General features: G+C 38.9%; 1 protein-coding gene across 1 annotated transcript in view; it reads left to right on the forward strand.

Moving 5' to 3' along the window:
- Positions 1-14,281, forward strand: part of LOC144037375 (adenylate cyclase type 6-like) — a 50,180-nt gene that overhangs the window by 27,309 nt on the left and 8,590 nt on the right. The window contains exons 4-17 of the mRNA XM_077548824.1: positions 5,055-5,204; positions 6,949-7,070; positions 8,628-8,739; positions 9,690-9,817; positions 9,900-10,058; positions 10,155-10,296; positions 10,777-10,905; positions 11,013-11,041; positions 11,113-11,260; positions 11,340-11,437; positions 13,421-13,508; positions 13,587-13,703; positions 13,784-13,942; positions 14,061-14,236. Of these exons, the coding sequence (XP_077404950.1) occupies positions 5,055-5,204; positions 6,949-7,070; positions 8,628-8,739; positions 9,690-9,817; positions 9,900-10,058; positions 10,155-10,296; positions 10,777-10,905; positions 11,013-11,041; positions 11,113-11,260; positions 11,340-11,437; positions 13,421-13,508; positions 13,587-13,703; positions 13,784-13,942; positions 14,061-14,236 (1,757 nt within the window). The remainder of the gene's footprint in view (positions 1-5,054; positions 5,205-6,948; positions 7,071-8,627; positions 8,740-9,689; positions 9,818-9,899; positions 10,059-10,154; positions 10,297-10,776; positions 10,906-11,012; positions 11,042-11,112; positions 11,261-11,339; positions 11,438-13,420; positions 13,509-13,586; positions 13,704-13,783; positions 13,943-14,060; positions 14,237-14,281) is intronic.

Genomic DNA, 14,281 nt, shown 5'->3' on the forward strand with positions numbered 1-14,281 from the left:
AAATAAATATTTATTGTAGAAAATTATAGGGAGCTATGATAATTACTTGTTTAAGTTTTCATTTGGTTGTTAAGACCCTAAGTTAAGTTTTTGTGATAGGTCACAATTACCTAAGATTTAAAAAAAGAAGACATTTTGCTAATCTGAAATTTTGTTCAATAAACACATGCTCCAAAAATTCAAGAGTTGGAATTTTTATAATATTTTTTTCCTTTTACTGAAATATCAGTTACCGGTTGACTAGTAATAATCAGTATCTATATCGACACTGAAAAAAACACATTGGTCTATCTCTAGTTTTAATGGCAGCAAAAGTTTATGTATGTATGTATTAAAACGTGGTCTACGAGAGTGTTTTTTCCCGTCCTTTGCGAGTTGATCATTCATTGATTAAACCTGTGTTATCTTGCCTAAGCTGATGGAGGCTTTGTGTGGGAAAAATACATTTTAATATACATTGTCCAGTCTAGATGAGAAGAGATCTTACATAATGCCATTTTGATATCTAGAGATTAGGATGTGGTCCTGTCCTGACTGGTCAGTGGAAATAGCGTCTGCTTTTGTGCCGGACATGAAATTAGGTCATGTCATATCATTCTTGCTTTATTTCCGCCTTGTAAAATAAACAGAACCCTTTTAGAGGGCTAAAACGGTGCTTCATGAGCGTGAAGACGATAATGGATCCGCGCTGTGATTAAAACGGCATCGCAACAAAGTGACGCATGGCTGCAAATGAGCACGGAGGACGCGAGCAGGTGCACGGGGTCCTGCACCTGCGGAAGAGACGAGGAGCAGGTAAACGCTGCTAAGCTCCTGAAGAGGTGCAGCGCTGTTGCGTAAACACGGGAGCTTCCTGTGTACACTGCACAGCCACGAGCCCTCAGCCTCTTGAGAAAAGCAAGCAATTAGCAGTGGCTAGTGTGCTCAGACACACGAGGTATGATAAGCATGTGGTGTGAATCTCATCGCATCAAATAGCTGGGGGGTGGAAACGTACCTGTACCTGCAGACAAACACCATGCAGCACTTGGCTGGTTTTTGCTTGAATAGCGAGTGAAATGTAAACAGAAGTGAGCGCCCGGGGCCATCTGCCTCATGTCACTGCGGCCTAAATCTGTCCTCTGCAGATATCACTCACTCACACGCTTCTTTTTCTCTTTTTCCTTCCACATCCTGCTTATTACCACTTGATATCCGTCTTCAACTTCATCCACTTCAATACACTCTCTTTCTTGGCATTTATTTTCTTAGGTAAGCACTAAAATGGCATTCTGTTCTTCTAGAATGTTTGTTTTCCAAAATGTTTAATTTTTCTTTTTTTACTATGAGTAGGCCCTTTGGTAATTAGGGTTAGACATATTATGCACCCATCCAGGTTATTTACTTATCCTAACTGGGGTCACTGAAAAATGTAATTTACTACACTGAAAATGTGACATACACAATCAAGCATATTAAAATGAAGGTTGTATTTGTACAGTACATTTTAGGGGTGTTAGAAAAAAATCTATTCAGCAATATATTGCGATATTACAGCGCGCAATTCTCGAATCGATTCGATATGCGATTTTTGAATCGATTTTTAACATACATTTTTTATTAGAATATTCAACAAAACGTCTTACTTAGGGTTAGGATTCACACATTAAGCATGGAAGAATGTTATATTAATGGAACATTAAGCCTTAATATTTTATTTCAGGCAGTAGCTCAGTTACAAGCCTGAAGTTTCAGATAAATAAATACAATTACAAAAAAATCTTACAGTGTACATGTACAAGTTCATGGATTAGTATTTTCTAAATTTGAGTACAAAAAAAAATCGCACTAATCCATTTATAGATTCGCATCGGTATCGAATCGAATCGTGATATAAATTGAATCGCCAGGTACTAGGCAGTTCACACCCCTAGTTAACCTTTAAGTGCAGTTCATTTGTATACAGTATTTAAGTGTCATACATTTCATTTATATTCTTTAATTGTTTTTAAACATGCAAGTACATTTTTATTTAAAGCCACAGTGTGTATTTTTTTTAGCTCATCTATTGGTGAAATAATAATTCATTCAATTTAAAAAAACACTATTGATTCCAATAAAATACAACAAAAATGTTCCATTAAAAATCAAGGTAATTATTTTTTTTAATATAATGTAATCTAGTAATCACTAATTATATTACATGGCTGTCGTCTCACCTTACAAAAGACTGCCTTGTTTCGCCGCCGTCTTCCTTAACCCTGGTGGTGCTTGCATCGAGTGTCAGGCCCAATGGATCAACCGCCGATTACCTTCCACAGCTGGGGCCTCCAGGTGGTTGTCACTGAGTCCTGTGATTCGGGTTCCCGTCACCTTCTCATTTGCTTGTTTTCACTAGGTTTGTTAGCTGCTCTGGCTAAATTTGGCTCACTCGATCTTTCGGCGGGCAGGCTTCACACTGGCTGCCAAGTCGCCGTCGCTCGCCGAGATGCTCGTTTGCTCACACTAAATAAGAATTGGTGGTAGGCTTGTGAAGTGTGGTCTCTCTGAGCCTGTGTGTGCTTCTTGGTGCTTCGAAATGCATACATTTTGGCTGCATTCTATGATTAGTGGTCACTTATTACACACTGTGGCTTTAACATACAGAATACATTTGAATTGATTCATTAAGTGCATTTTTATCCCTTTCCTATACGTACATCAAAATTTCGTTACACCACCTGCGCTACCATTTAGACCTGCTTTTACCAAGTCTAAAATCAAGTCTACTTTTTGTCACCAAATGGGGTAGATGCCACGGACTTCCGGGTTTCACACATCATTCCGGCCACTGATGGCCACGTTCCAACACTCGCACCCCCCCTATTATGTTGCTGCCATCAAAGGCAACTATCATTTATTTAATTGATTAATTCCATAATTTTATTTTGGTAGAAAAAGAACAATTAATAAAGTCATTATTGCATGTAAAAATGTTAAATAAGTCATAATATTCAGATAATCTAATTTGGATTTAAAACTTTATACGGCAAGGAAAGAGCTTGTTCAGAAGACTGCTTTTCTGTTAAGAGTCATTATTCCTTTTTAGTGAATGTGGCCAATGAGGTAAACATTAAGAGTTTATTGGGAAGCCTTTTTATTTTGTGTGCTAATTAAGCCTATTTGCGATTTGTCTTAGTTGTGACGTCATTGTCGGTGTGTTGTAAAAAGACATGTAGACGACATTAAATGTCTGTTGAAACTCAAGAACAAAGTTGAGCCTCGATTGAACTCAAAGGAAGCAACATAGTAGATTCCTGTGTTTGTTTCCACTTTCACTTTCAGTTGACATGATCCAGTCGAGTGTGGCAGGTCTTCTTATTAATGTTTGATACGGGATGTATTTTCTCCCGCATGCTTCCTTAGCCGTCAACTGCCACCCCCCTTCTTTATCAGTGACCAAATGTAGCCTGTTGGGTGAGGAGTGTCACGTTCACTCTGCAAACACGAAGATCTTTAAAGGAAGTGGCGGGTCAACGGCAATTCCCACGATGCAATGGAAACTCCAACACCAGGCCACCTAATATCACACATGACAAATATCCAATCTATCGCCTTCTTTTTATGTCACCATCATGTACTGGACGCTCGCACCATAATTTCGTTTTTGTTTTTGACTGACCAATTTTTTTTCTCTATGTAATTAACTAATTCAACACAAAAAAATGAATATGTTTTTGTTCAAATTGTTTAATGGAGCATTTATCTTATTTTTTGCTGCTTTAAAAAAAAAAATCCTATGCAGAAATGAGTGAAAGTTAAAAATAAACACTTTTTTATAATTCTACAACTTTTGACATCCAGTTGACAAATTGCTGCACCCAGTACTACCGATATAGACATTTCTTTCTTTATTTGACCTAAGACACTTGAGAACAGGTTCTCATTTGAAATATCGACCTGGAAGCAGACAACAGAGTCAAACAAAGAAAATGAATAATAAACATAAAAATATAAGCGGTTCGGAAAATATTGAAGAGATAATGGAACAGAAAATGATCTACAATGGGAGTAGGATAAAAAACAACAACGTTAGAGCAGGGTAAAGTTGTCACCATTTAACTCATTCACTGCCATTGATGTCAAAAATTCAATATTAATACTATTTCTATTAGTTAAAAAAAAATCTACTTTTGTTAACAAGAGTATGAAAACCTAGAATATTTTTATTGTACATTTAGAACAGATTTCAGTGCTGCTCAATTTGCAATGAATTGTGAGGGACATCAGGCGATAATTTTTTTTAAATTGTAAACTCATTCACTGCCATTGACGGCTATAGACGTCAAAAATTCATTTGAACTATTTCTATTAGTTTAACATTTTTTTCCACTTTTCTTAACAAGAGTATGAAAACCTAGATTTTTTTTAGAAATACAGATAGAAAATGTGTGATTAATTGTGAATTAACTAGTGAAGTCATGCAATTAATTACAATTACAAATTTTAATCGCCTGACGCCCGAATTTTTAATAATCTTTAAGTCGCGTCAGGCGATTAAAATTTGTAATTGTAATTAATCGCATGACTTCAATAGTTAATTCACAATTAATCACAAATGTTATATCTGTTCTAAATGTACAATAAAAAAACATAGGTTTTCATACTGTTGTTAACAAAAGTAGAAAAAATGTGAAACTAATAGAAATAGTTCCAATAAATTTTTGACATCTATAGCCGTCAATGGCAGTGAATGAGTTAATCACATGACTTCACTAGTTAACTCACGATTAATCACAAATCTTATATCTGTGTTAAACGTACAATATTTTTTTTCTAGGTTTTCATACTTTTGTTAACAAAAGTGGGAAAAAAAAATGAAACTAAGAAATAGTTCAAATTAATTTTTGACGTCTATAGCCGTCAATGGCAGTGAGTTAGTTTTGTGCCCTTTTATTTGCAAATTAGAATTACTTCTATTGTAAATGTTGTGAATTCCCCCAGAAATTTAGAAACAAATCTCTCTCTCCTGAGTTCAACGACCCTCTTTCACATTGTTCATCAAACATGATCCTTTTTCGCCCTCCTCTCTGTAGGTGAGTGCAAATGTCCTTATTTTCCTGTGCACCAACATCATTGGAATCTGCACCCACTACCCTGCTGAGGTTTCTCAGAGACAAGCCTTCCAGGAGACGAGAGGATACATCCAGGCCCGACTACATCTGCAAAGGGAGAATCAGCAACAGGTACAATGCATGGCAGCGCTGGTTAGAAGTCAACACCTTTCCTTTCTTCAGTAACCTATTGTGGTTCAACATTTCTTGCTTTTTCAGTGAAGAAAAAAATTCCGTAATCATACAGGCCATTGATGCTTTGAAAATTTTCTGCAATTTCTTTCTGGCATCATGTAACACTACAGATTACTCAGCACTAGATGAGATCAGTTTATAGCTTGTATGTAAACCGCAATAAAAAAATGTTTGCCCCAGAACATCTGATGTAGTGCTGGGTGATTATGGGAATAAATATTAATGACAACTATTTTTGACTTATAGTGAGCTCACAATTAATAAACGATTACTCATTGCTTTGACTACCAAAACCGAACTACTCAAAAGTGTCATCATAGCTAATGTCTGTTCATTCCTGCACATTTAACACGCTATTCTTTTCATCAAGTCAATGACCTTGTAAATATCATGTGAAATTAAAGCCTCTTGCATTTTCATTTTGCTGCATTCACACATTTGCTGCATTGCGTCTTTGCACACATTCAAACTGTGAATAACTATCTCCTTTTGTTGTTATATTTTTATTTTCACAAATTTCACTAGACTTGCTGGGCTAACTTGGGACCTCTGGTATCGTATTTCGTACTTTATCATGTGGGAATATGTGTTAATATGACAATAAAAATAATATCCTTGCATTGTTGAAAACTCAACCAAATATAAATTAAAAGGACAACTAGAAAATTAATTAGTAACAAAGTAATATAACAATATACTAAAATATAAATAAAAAGAAATACTGATTGTTCCTGCTGTGCACGTGTTGGCCTCTTAGGGGCAGTGTGGTGCTGTGCATCTATGAAGAAAATAGCAAATGAACTTTTCACAAATTTGAATATTGTTATATCACCTGCCGGTATGTGTTCCTTCAGTGTTTGTGTGTAAATATCCATTATTTGAAAACAAAGTTTTGCATTAAACTCCAATTAGGGTGCCATACATTGTAAAGCACGTTCAGGGAAGGAAGAATCACATACACATCACACGCTTGTACAAGCAACACGGTGCATTCAGGGTGCTTTCAAAATGTCGGTTTGGCACGTTGACAGTTTTTCTTCGGATACCATGTTTTTATGATCATGAAAAACCAAAATTAGAACCAGAATTTTATTTAGATTAATGAATGATTATTTACACTATAAACATGAAAAGAAGCTAATGGAGCAGCTAATGCTAATCGCTAATCTAGTATGCAATGTAGAGTTGCGAAAGACCACAATAAGTGCTACAGAGTCCAGTAGTACACTTTTCACAGAGCTACATTTGGGCGGAGAGCAGCCAACTATGAACAGAAAATTTCTACAATTGGTTATGGCTGAAGTCAGCCATGAAAAGAAGCTTACAGGGCAGTGTTTCTCAGCCCTGGTCCTCAGGGCACACTATCTAGCCTGTTTTCCATGTGACCCTATTCCCAACACAGGTGTTTCCAATAACAGCTCATCAGCAAGATCTGGAGAAGCCTGATAACGATCCTCACCCACACTACCTTAAAAATCTTCATTAATTTTTTAGTCATGGAGTTCAAATCAGAGTCAAATCGAGTCACATGAATGCCAGCCAAAAAGATGCGTTTACAAGGATAATGAAACAGCATTGTGTTCATGATTGAGGCCATGTAATCCGTGTTCATCATGGAACACACCCGCACTGTGTGATGCAGTCTGCATTTTGTTTCAATTTTTTTTTGCATGTTTCCCAGGAACGTCTGTTGCTCTCAGTGCTGCCAAGGCATGTTGCCTTGGAGATGAAGGCTGACATCAATGCCAAGAAGGAAGACATGATGTTTCATAAGATCTATATCCAGAAACACGACAATGTCAGGTCAGTCTGGACACACAATGTCACACTATAATCTCATTTTTCTCAATATTGATTGAGAATTTTCACTTTCTTTAATGGTAGTTTCATGCATGGAAATACAGCATGTTGGTATGATATCATTTATAATAAGGACAAAACATGCACACACACACACACACTCAGTCAGACAGAGGTTAGTGTGGCTTGGTGGAGTGCATCCTAATTAACACTAGTGAGGGAATACTTAATCACCAGCAGCCAAGGAAAGATAATCCCCAAAGATGAAGAACATCGGCACACATTCAATTACAGCACGCAGCCAACACACTGCACACATTCGCTATCTAAAACAAACGTATTCTTCATCCCGAAATGTAATTCTGTCATGTGCATTGATTGGATGTGATTCGATTTTCATCCTCAGTTGTCCAATCTATGTGGCAGACTAAAGCGATTTCTGTTAAAATTCATTTATTCTTTGGCTTTTTCCATTTATGGTTATGTGTCTGTCTGTATTAGAGATATATTACTTTTTTTATGACTCGAGTTGCAGCACTACACTTCAGTCTACTGTTGCTGTTTTTTGTTTAGTTTTTTAAATCTGACTAGATTTTACACTTTACATTCTACAAATAAAAGACATGGTTGGTAAGCAGAAACGTGCATTGAATTGGATACCCTCAAATCCGAATCCGGCCTTGATTATACTCTATATGAATGTGAATTAGTTTTGAATCATTGTCCTGGTGGTAGAAATAGTTGCCATATTCATTTATGTAGAGTAGTGTAGAATTAGAATAGTGTAGAAAAGTTAATAAATGTCACTGTAATTTTGTGTTTTCATAAATCATCAAAATTATTTGTAAAAAATCATAAAAATATTTCACTACGTGTGTAGTAAATCTACAGTATGTTTCACGTTTTGATTTAAACTATTAAAGGGAGGGTCCAAAGTTTTCACTCAGAAATAAACACTGGATGTATACACATGAAATTGTTCTCAATCAACACCTCTGGGCTTCTGTCAATGTGTTGTGGTGATTTTGTCATCAACCACCACCCTCAGACTGTATTTTGCCATTTTATTGTATTTTGACATAAAAGGGACGTTTCTGGGCGGAAAGTCAATGTTTACCCCTCAGCGGGGGGCGTGTCTCTTGAGGCAGGTGCAATGTTGATGAGAAGAGTGGGGGGTTGAGCCATAGGAGGAGTCCATTTTGAAATGTTTGTTTGCAAACAGAAACAGTCAAAACTTAAGACCCCACCTTAAAGTTATCCATGACATTCTAGATTAACCAAAACACATGCACAATGTTAATGGATGTGGGTCACAAAAACAATACAGTACTAAAAATTAGGCACTTGGACCTGTTGTGTAAATGCAGCAACATGTTGTGCCACCCTTCATGTGATTGGCAACTACTCCATTGTGTACCCTTCCTCTCGTCAGCCAGGTTAGGTTCCAGCTCATCCGCAACCCCTAATGAGGACAAGTGCATAGAAAATATGTGGGTGGATGTTTTGCTACCCGCTGAGGCAAAATGTCAACAATAAACCTCATGTTTGTGTCCTTCTCAGTATTCTCTTTGCTGACATCGAGGGTTTTACCAGCCTGGCCTCCCAGTGCACGGCTCAGGAATTGGTCATGACACTTAATGAACTCTTCGCCCGCTTCGACAAGCTGGCCTCGGTAATGCTCCGCAGTCACCTGTACCCTCACTCAAACTTCTTATGTTGACGCATGTTTTTGTCAAGGTATAGTTTGGGATAATAACTTTGGATGTGGTTGGAATAAAATGATCAGCAAGCTGACTAAAGCAATTAAATCTCTCAAAATTATTATTGTGTAATACTAACAAAAAAAAAACGTATAATATTGCCCATTGTAACATTCACAAATATAGTATAAAAAAAATATAGATGGGCGAGTATCAATACCAGGTATCGGTATTGGACTGATACACCATATTTCAAGGTATTGATATTGGACTAATAAACCTTATTACCAAGGTATCGGTACTCATGATGGCAGCCAAACTGAAACTAGAAATGAGGAATTATAAGAGAAAATTGCCGTTAATTTCAGGCAATTTTAAGGAAAATGCTATATTGGGATATATAGGTCTTTCATTACATTAAAAGTATCTATCATTGTTTTTGTTTTTTTTAGGGCGGTGGGGGGGGGGGGGGATTTATGTATTAAATTAGAACGAGTGGTATCAGCACTTGGTATTAGTATCTGTGACAACTCAAGAGTTTTGGTCTGGAAAAAAAGTGGTATTGAATATCCCTAACAAAAGATACTGATTTTATTGTGTCACAAATACATCATATACACCTGAACAGGTGGTTTAAAAATTCTGCATACTGAATGAAAAATGATACAGCTTGTTAAATTTCATTAGATTAACCATAAAAATAAATACTTTGCAATACATAAATAAATGAATAAATAAATAAATAAATAAAACATAAAAAAAAAGAAAACTTAACAGAAATTAGACTGAATTATTTAGGTGGAAAAGTCAACATGTTATCCAATGATGCTAAATTCCTTTTGTGATTAAAAAAGAAAGAGAATGAGGTCATGTAGATGCTTATGCCTAAATGCTGTTCTATTGTTCCCTGTCACTTCTTTAGGAGAACCACTGTCTGCGAATTAAAATTTTAGGTGATTGTTACTATTGTGTATCTGGGCTCCCTGAACCCCGTGCGGACCACGCCCACTGCTGCGTAGAGATGGGCGTGGACATGATCGAGGCCATCTCGTGAGTACAAAAACTAATTAGGGCACACGTTTTGTTTTGCAGTGGTTAAATAACACTAACCTTCTTGGCATTGTGTCTTCAGGCTGGTGCGCGAGGTGACGGGAGTCAACGTCAACATGCGTGTCGGCATCCACAGCGGACGCGTGCACTGTGGCGTCCTCGGACTCAGGAAGTGGCAGTTTGACGTGTGGTCAAACGACGTTACACTGGCTAATCACATGGAAGCGGGAGGCAAAGCAGGGTAGGCGGAATAAGCACCAGATCCCCAAAACAAGTGCAAACATGGACTCGTGTTCAGATTTGTTATGGGATACTTGATCCTTATGTCCTCTTTTAGACGGATCCACATCACCAAGGCAACCCTGCAGTATCTTAATGGAGACTACGAAGTCGAGCCAGGCTTTGGAGGGGAGCGGAACGCTTATTTAAAGGAGAACAGCATCGAGACCTTTCTGATCCTCGGTTGCAGCCAAAAGCGGGTCAGTCATGCAATGTTAACATATGGTGCAGTAGATGTGCTGTCCATCGCAGTAATGATGCTTTATAGTGAAGCTTTTGAATCAGAAAAGGGAATAGATAACTACTGTCAATCTGGTAATGTAGTCAAGTTCTAACCTTTGATTTGTCAAGAAAAACAAAGTTATTCTCCAATCTCCATGAATGAGAAAGTAGCCAATACAATGACTTGGGCATGTAAACTGTAACAGATTTAGCTAATAGCATGCTAAGCTGCTAACAGATGCTGATAGGCATATTTGTTAACCATTAAAACAGGTATTCTTCCAATTACTATATAAGCCGTTGAGATAGCTAAAGCTAATAACGTGCTCACACAAAAAAAAAGTATATTTGATCTTGAACTGAAGAACACTTATGGCTGTCATGACGGACTTCCGCTGCAGTTAGTCACTTGCACTGAGAACAGTTGGTAAAGCCCTCATGTTTTTCTGTCTGAGCAGAAGGAAGAAAAGGCGATGATGGCTAAGATGCAGAGGACGCGAGCCAACTCCAACGAGGGACTGATGCCACGCTGGGTCCCTGACAGAACTTTCGCCAGGACCAAAGACTCCAAAGTATTCAGACAAATGGTGAGTTGCCACCAACACTTGCCAGAGCCAGGATTAATATCGTATTGTCTATGCTTTTACAAATGGATTTTTGCCACATTGATAGTGATTTTCCTTTTCTTTTTCAGGGCATTGATGAAACCTCCAGTAAAGACAAGTGAGTTTTGCAAAGGTGATGAACTGTTTGCAGCCTTTTCTTCTTCTTCTTATGATCTGTTTCTTTTTCAGCCGCGGTGTTCAGGAAACCATGAACCCGGAAGACGAGGTGGATGAATTCCTGGGTCGAGCCATTGATGCTCGCAGCATCGACCAGCTAAGAAAAGACCACGTTAAAAAGTTCCTACTCACCTTTCAAACCTCTAGTTTGGAGAAGAAGGTCTGAGATGTTTAATTATCACTTGATGCTCTTTAAACCACACTTCCTCTTATTGGACTCCATTGTTCTACTTTTTCAGTACTCCAAGAAAGTGGATGATCGTTTTGGTGGCTATGTGGCTTGCACTCTACTAGTATTCTGCTTCATATCCTTCATACAGATTGTTATTTTTCCACAGTGAGTAGCTCAAATATTACTTGAATATACTCCAATTTGCACTGTATGGGATGTAGTTGAATATGGAAAAACTCCCGTCAGGTTTATTTCCATGCACTTAACCCAGTGAGATGCAAAGGAGTAGAGGGAATTGAGGCTAAGAGGAGACTTCTTCAAATAATCTTACAGCATAGTACAATTTTACTGCACTGTCATCCATCTCAATAGAGCGTTACAACAATATTTTTTGTTTACTTTAGATAACAATGTTAAATGTAAAAATTGTTCTTCAAAAAGAAACTAACCTTATTTGTGTTTGATATGGTAGACTTGTATTGACAGAAATGAAATTAAAAGAAACTCGCTTTTCACAGACGCTGTACTGTTGCCAGAACATAGGCCCTCATTTGTCCCCCTTCACACAATATGTAACCAGCAGGACACGTAGTACACCTGCTGTGACTAACATTTAATTGACACATTTTTTAGGGAAACCAAATACAAATGTTTGAGTGGCGGCCCTCAGCTGAATACTTGTGAATAGGTCGAGGTTTGCTGACGCGCATGTGTGTCCAAATATGGCTCCTCTCGCCAATTGAAGGCCTCTTTCGTCTGGTAGTTCAATGTTTTATTAGCAATTTACGACGACGCCTTTTATCCTAGTTCTTCGAACCCTTGCGAGTTGATTGACAGCTTTCACTGTAATCATACTTCCTAAAATAATGACCTTTACTCTTACCTCTCCCAAAATACACTAGCTGGGAGCAAGGGAAAATACCTGAGTTTAGATGCTATTGTTCACACAAGTAGTGAGTCTTACTACTCGCCACTCCCGGCGCAGTATTCAAAATGATCTTATTATGTGGAGATGACATTTCTGCCAATTACAGTGTTTCAGGTGCTTCTATACAGTATAGCCAGCATATGGTATTATTACTGTGTTGCTGTTTATTCGACATAATGGTCTTTTTTTTTTTTTTTTTTTTTTTTACAACTCCATCTGTTTTCTATACTGCTGGCTGGCATTTGGGTCACATAGAGCTGAAGCCTCTCCCAACTGACTTGGATTGGTTGTCACCCAATCGTAGGGCAGATAAAGACAAACGACCATTCATAATTGTGGGGGACTACAAGTTGCACAAGTCCGTGATTGACTGGCAACCAGTGGAGGATGTTGTTTGCCTTTTCACCAATGTCAGCTGGTTGCACAAGTAAAGGACTTAGCAAACCTCAGGTTCTATTTCCATGAGCAGCACAAGGCGCTGTGTAAGTCTGCGCAGGGGCGGGCTAGACATTGTTTTGGTATTTACTCAGAGGCACGCCGCTTGGTGCAGTTTTGCACCGTTGTGGGCGTGAACACAGTCAACTTTATTTACCGCCAATAGAAGCATTCATTCCCTTTATGATCAAGAGGCGCATAGTCCTTTTGACAGGGCGGAAAGAAGAACTGATTTGCTGGAGTTCTTGCAGTAGGTCCAAGTGTGCAAAGTATGTAAGAAAAAGTTGGCCAGGGAGATTTCAGATCTGTGAAGTGGGCTCTTGCTGACTGCTTGTACGTGTCGTACCGCGCCCAGTGGTATAATTATGAAAATAAAGATGATTGGATTATTTTCTGCAATCATCCAGAGGGTCTGATGCATGCTGTTGCCACCACACACATCCGCAGAGTTTGGAATATGTCTTCTTGCACCTGGATCAAATTCACCAAAGGCACGTTACACTACCTGCACCAATACTTAAACATGGTTTCAGCAAGCTTTAAAATGGCTGTAAAATTAAAAAAAAAAAAGGCCTTAAAATTTAAAATGCCCTGGGCGCGCACATAGAGATGAACCAGATTCCCAAACAAGCACACCAAGGCTTGCGTCGGCATGAAAATCAGGATATGCAAGATTTCAGGCTGCGCTGCTCTACAATCTTGAGCTGCTCATATCTAACGGAGGTCTGGTCCTCTCTGTGGTTGAGTCATTGACACCCCCTCTCAAACTCTTCTGTTTCTTTCAGCACTCCGGTCATGCTGGGAATCTACATCAGTATATTCATCATCCTGGCCAACATCCTTTTCATCTGTGCCATATACTCTTGCATCAAGGTAGCAGAGCTCGTAAAAACGCACATTTTCTCCACCGTGGATTTTAGGTTATACGATTCCTGTCGTTTTGTCTCACAGCTCTTCCCTGCTGCAATGCAGACAGTTTCGAAGAAGATTGTCCAGTCTCGCACCAACAGCACTCTAGTTGGAGTGTTTACCATTATCCTCGTCTTCATTTCTGCCTTTGTCAACATGGTACGATCAAAATCACCCCCGCACAAAAAAAATATTAACAATTTGAAGCCAGACCGAAAACATTTGTGTCTTTGTTGTAGTTTGCATGCGACACCAAGAGCTTAGTGGAGTGTGTTGCGGAGAAGTCCAACACCTCTGCAGCCATGGTGACGCCCTGCGCGATCCGCCGTTTGAATGTGTCTGTTGAAGGGGGTCTGGAGATCTGCCCCAGCCAAGGCCCCTCCTGCCCCTTTCCCGAGGTGAGCGGTGATTCCGTGGCAAGTCCTCCAATTAAGCGCCTTTTGTTCTCATGTGAGGAAATGTCACATTTGCATTTGTGAGCTGGAGAGTTGACGATGCTCTCCTGTGTTGCGGCAGTACTTCAGCTACAGCGTGCTGCTGACGCTGCTGGCCTGCTCAGTGTTCCTGCAGATCAGCAGCATCGGGAAGTTGGCTCTGATGCTGCTCATCCAGCTCACCTTCCTGCTGCTGGTCGAGTGGCCACAAGTAGCACTGTTCGACAACGCAGACCTCTTTGTCACCTCCAATGCCATGTAAGTGCCACACGAGGGCCCCCTCCTCGGGATGGACTTTCATTG

The sequence above is a fragment of the Vanacampus margaritifer genome, chromosome 1, assembly GCF_051991255.1.
Source record: "Vanacampus margaritifer isolate UIUO_Vmar chromosome 1, RoL_Vmar_1.0, whole genome shotgun sequence".
NCBI lineage: Eukaryota > Metazoa > Chordata > Actinopteri > Syngnathiformes > Syngnathidae > Vanacampus > Vanacampus margaritifer.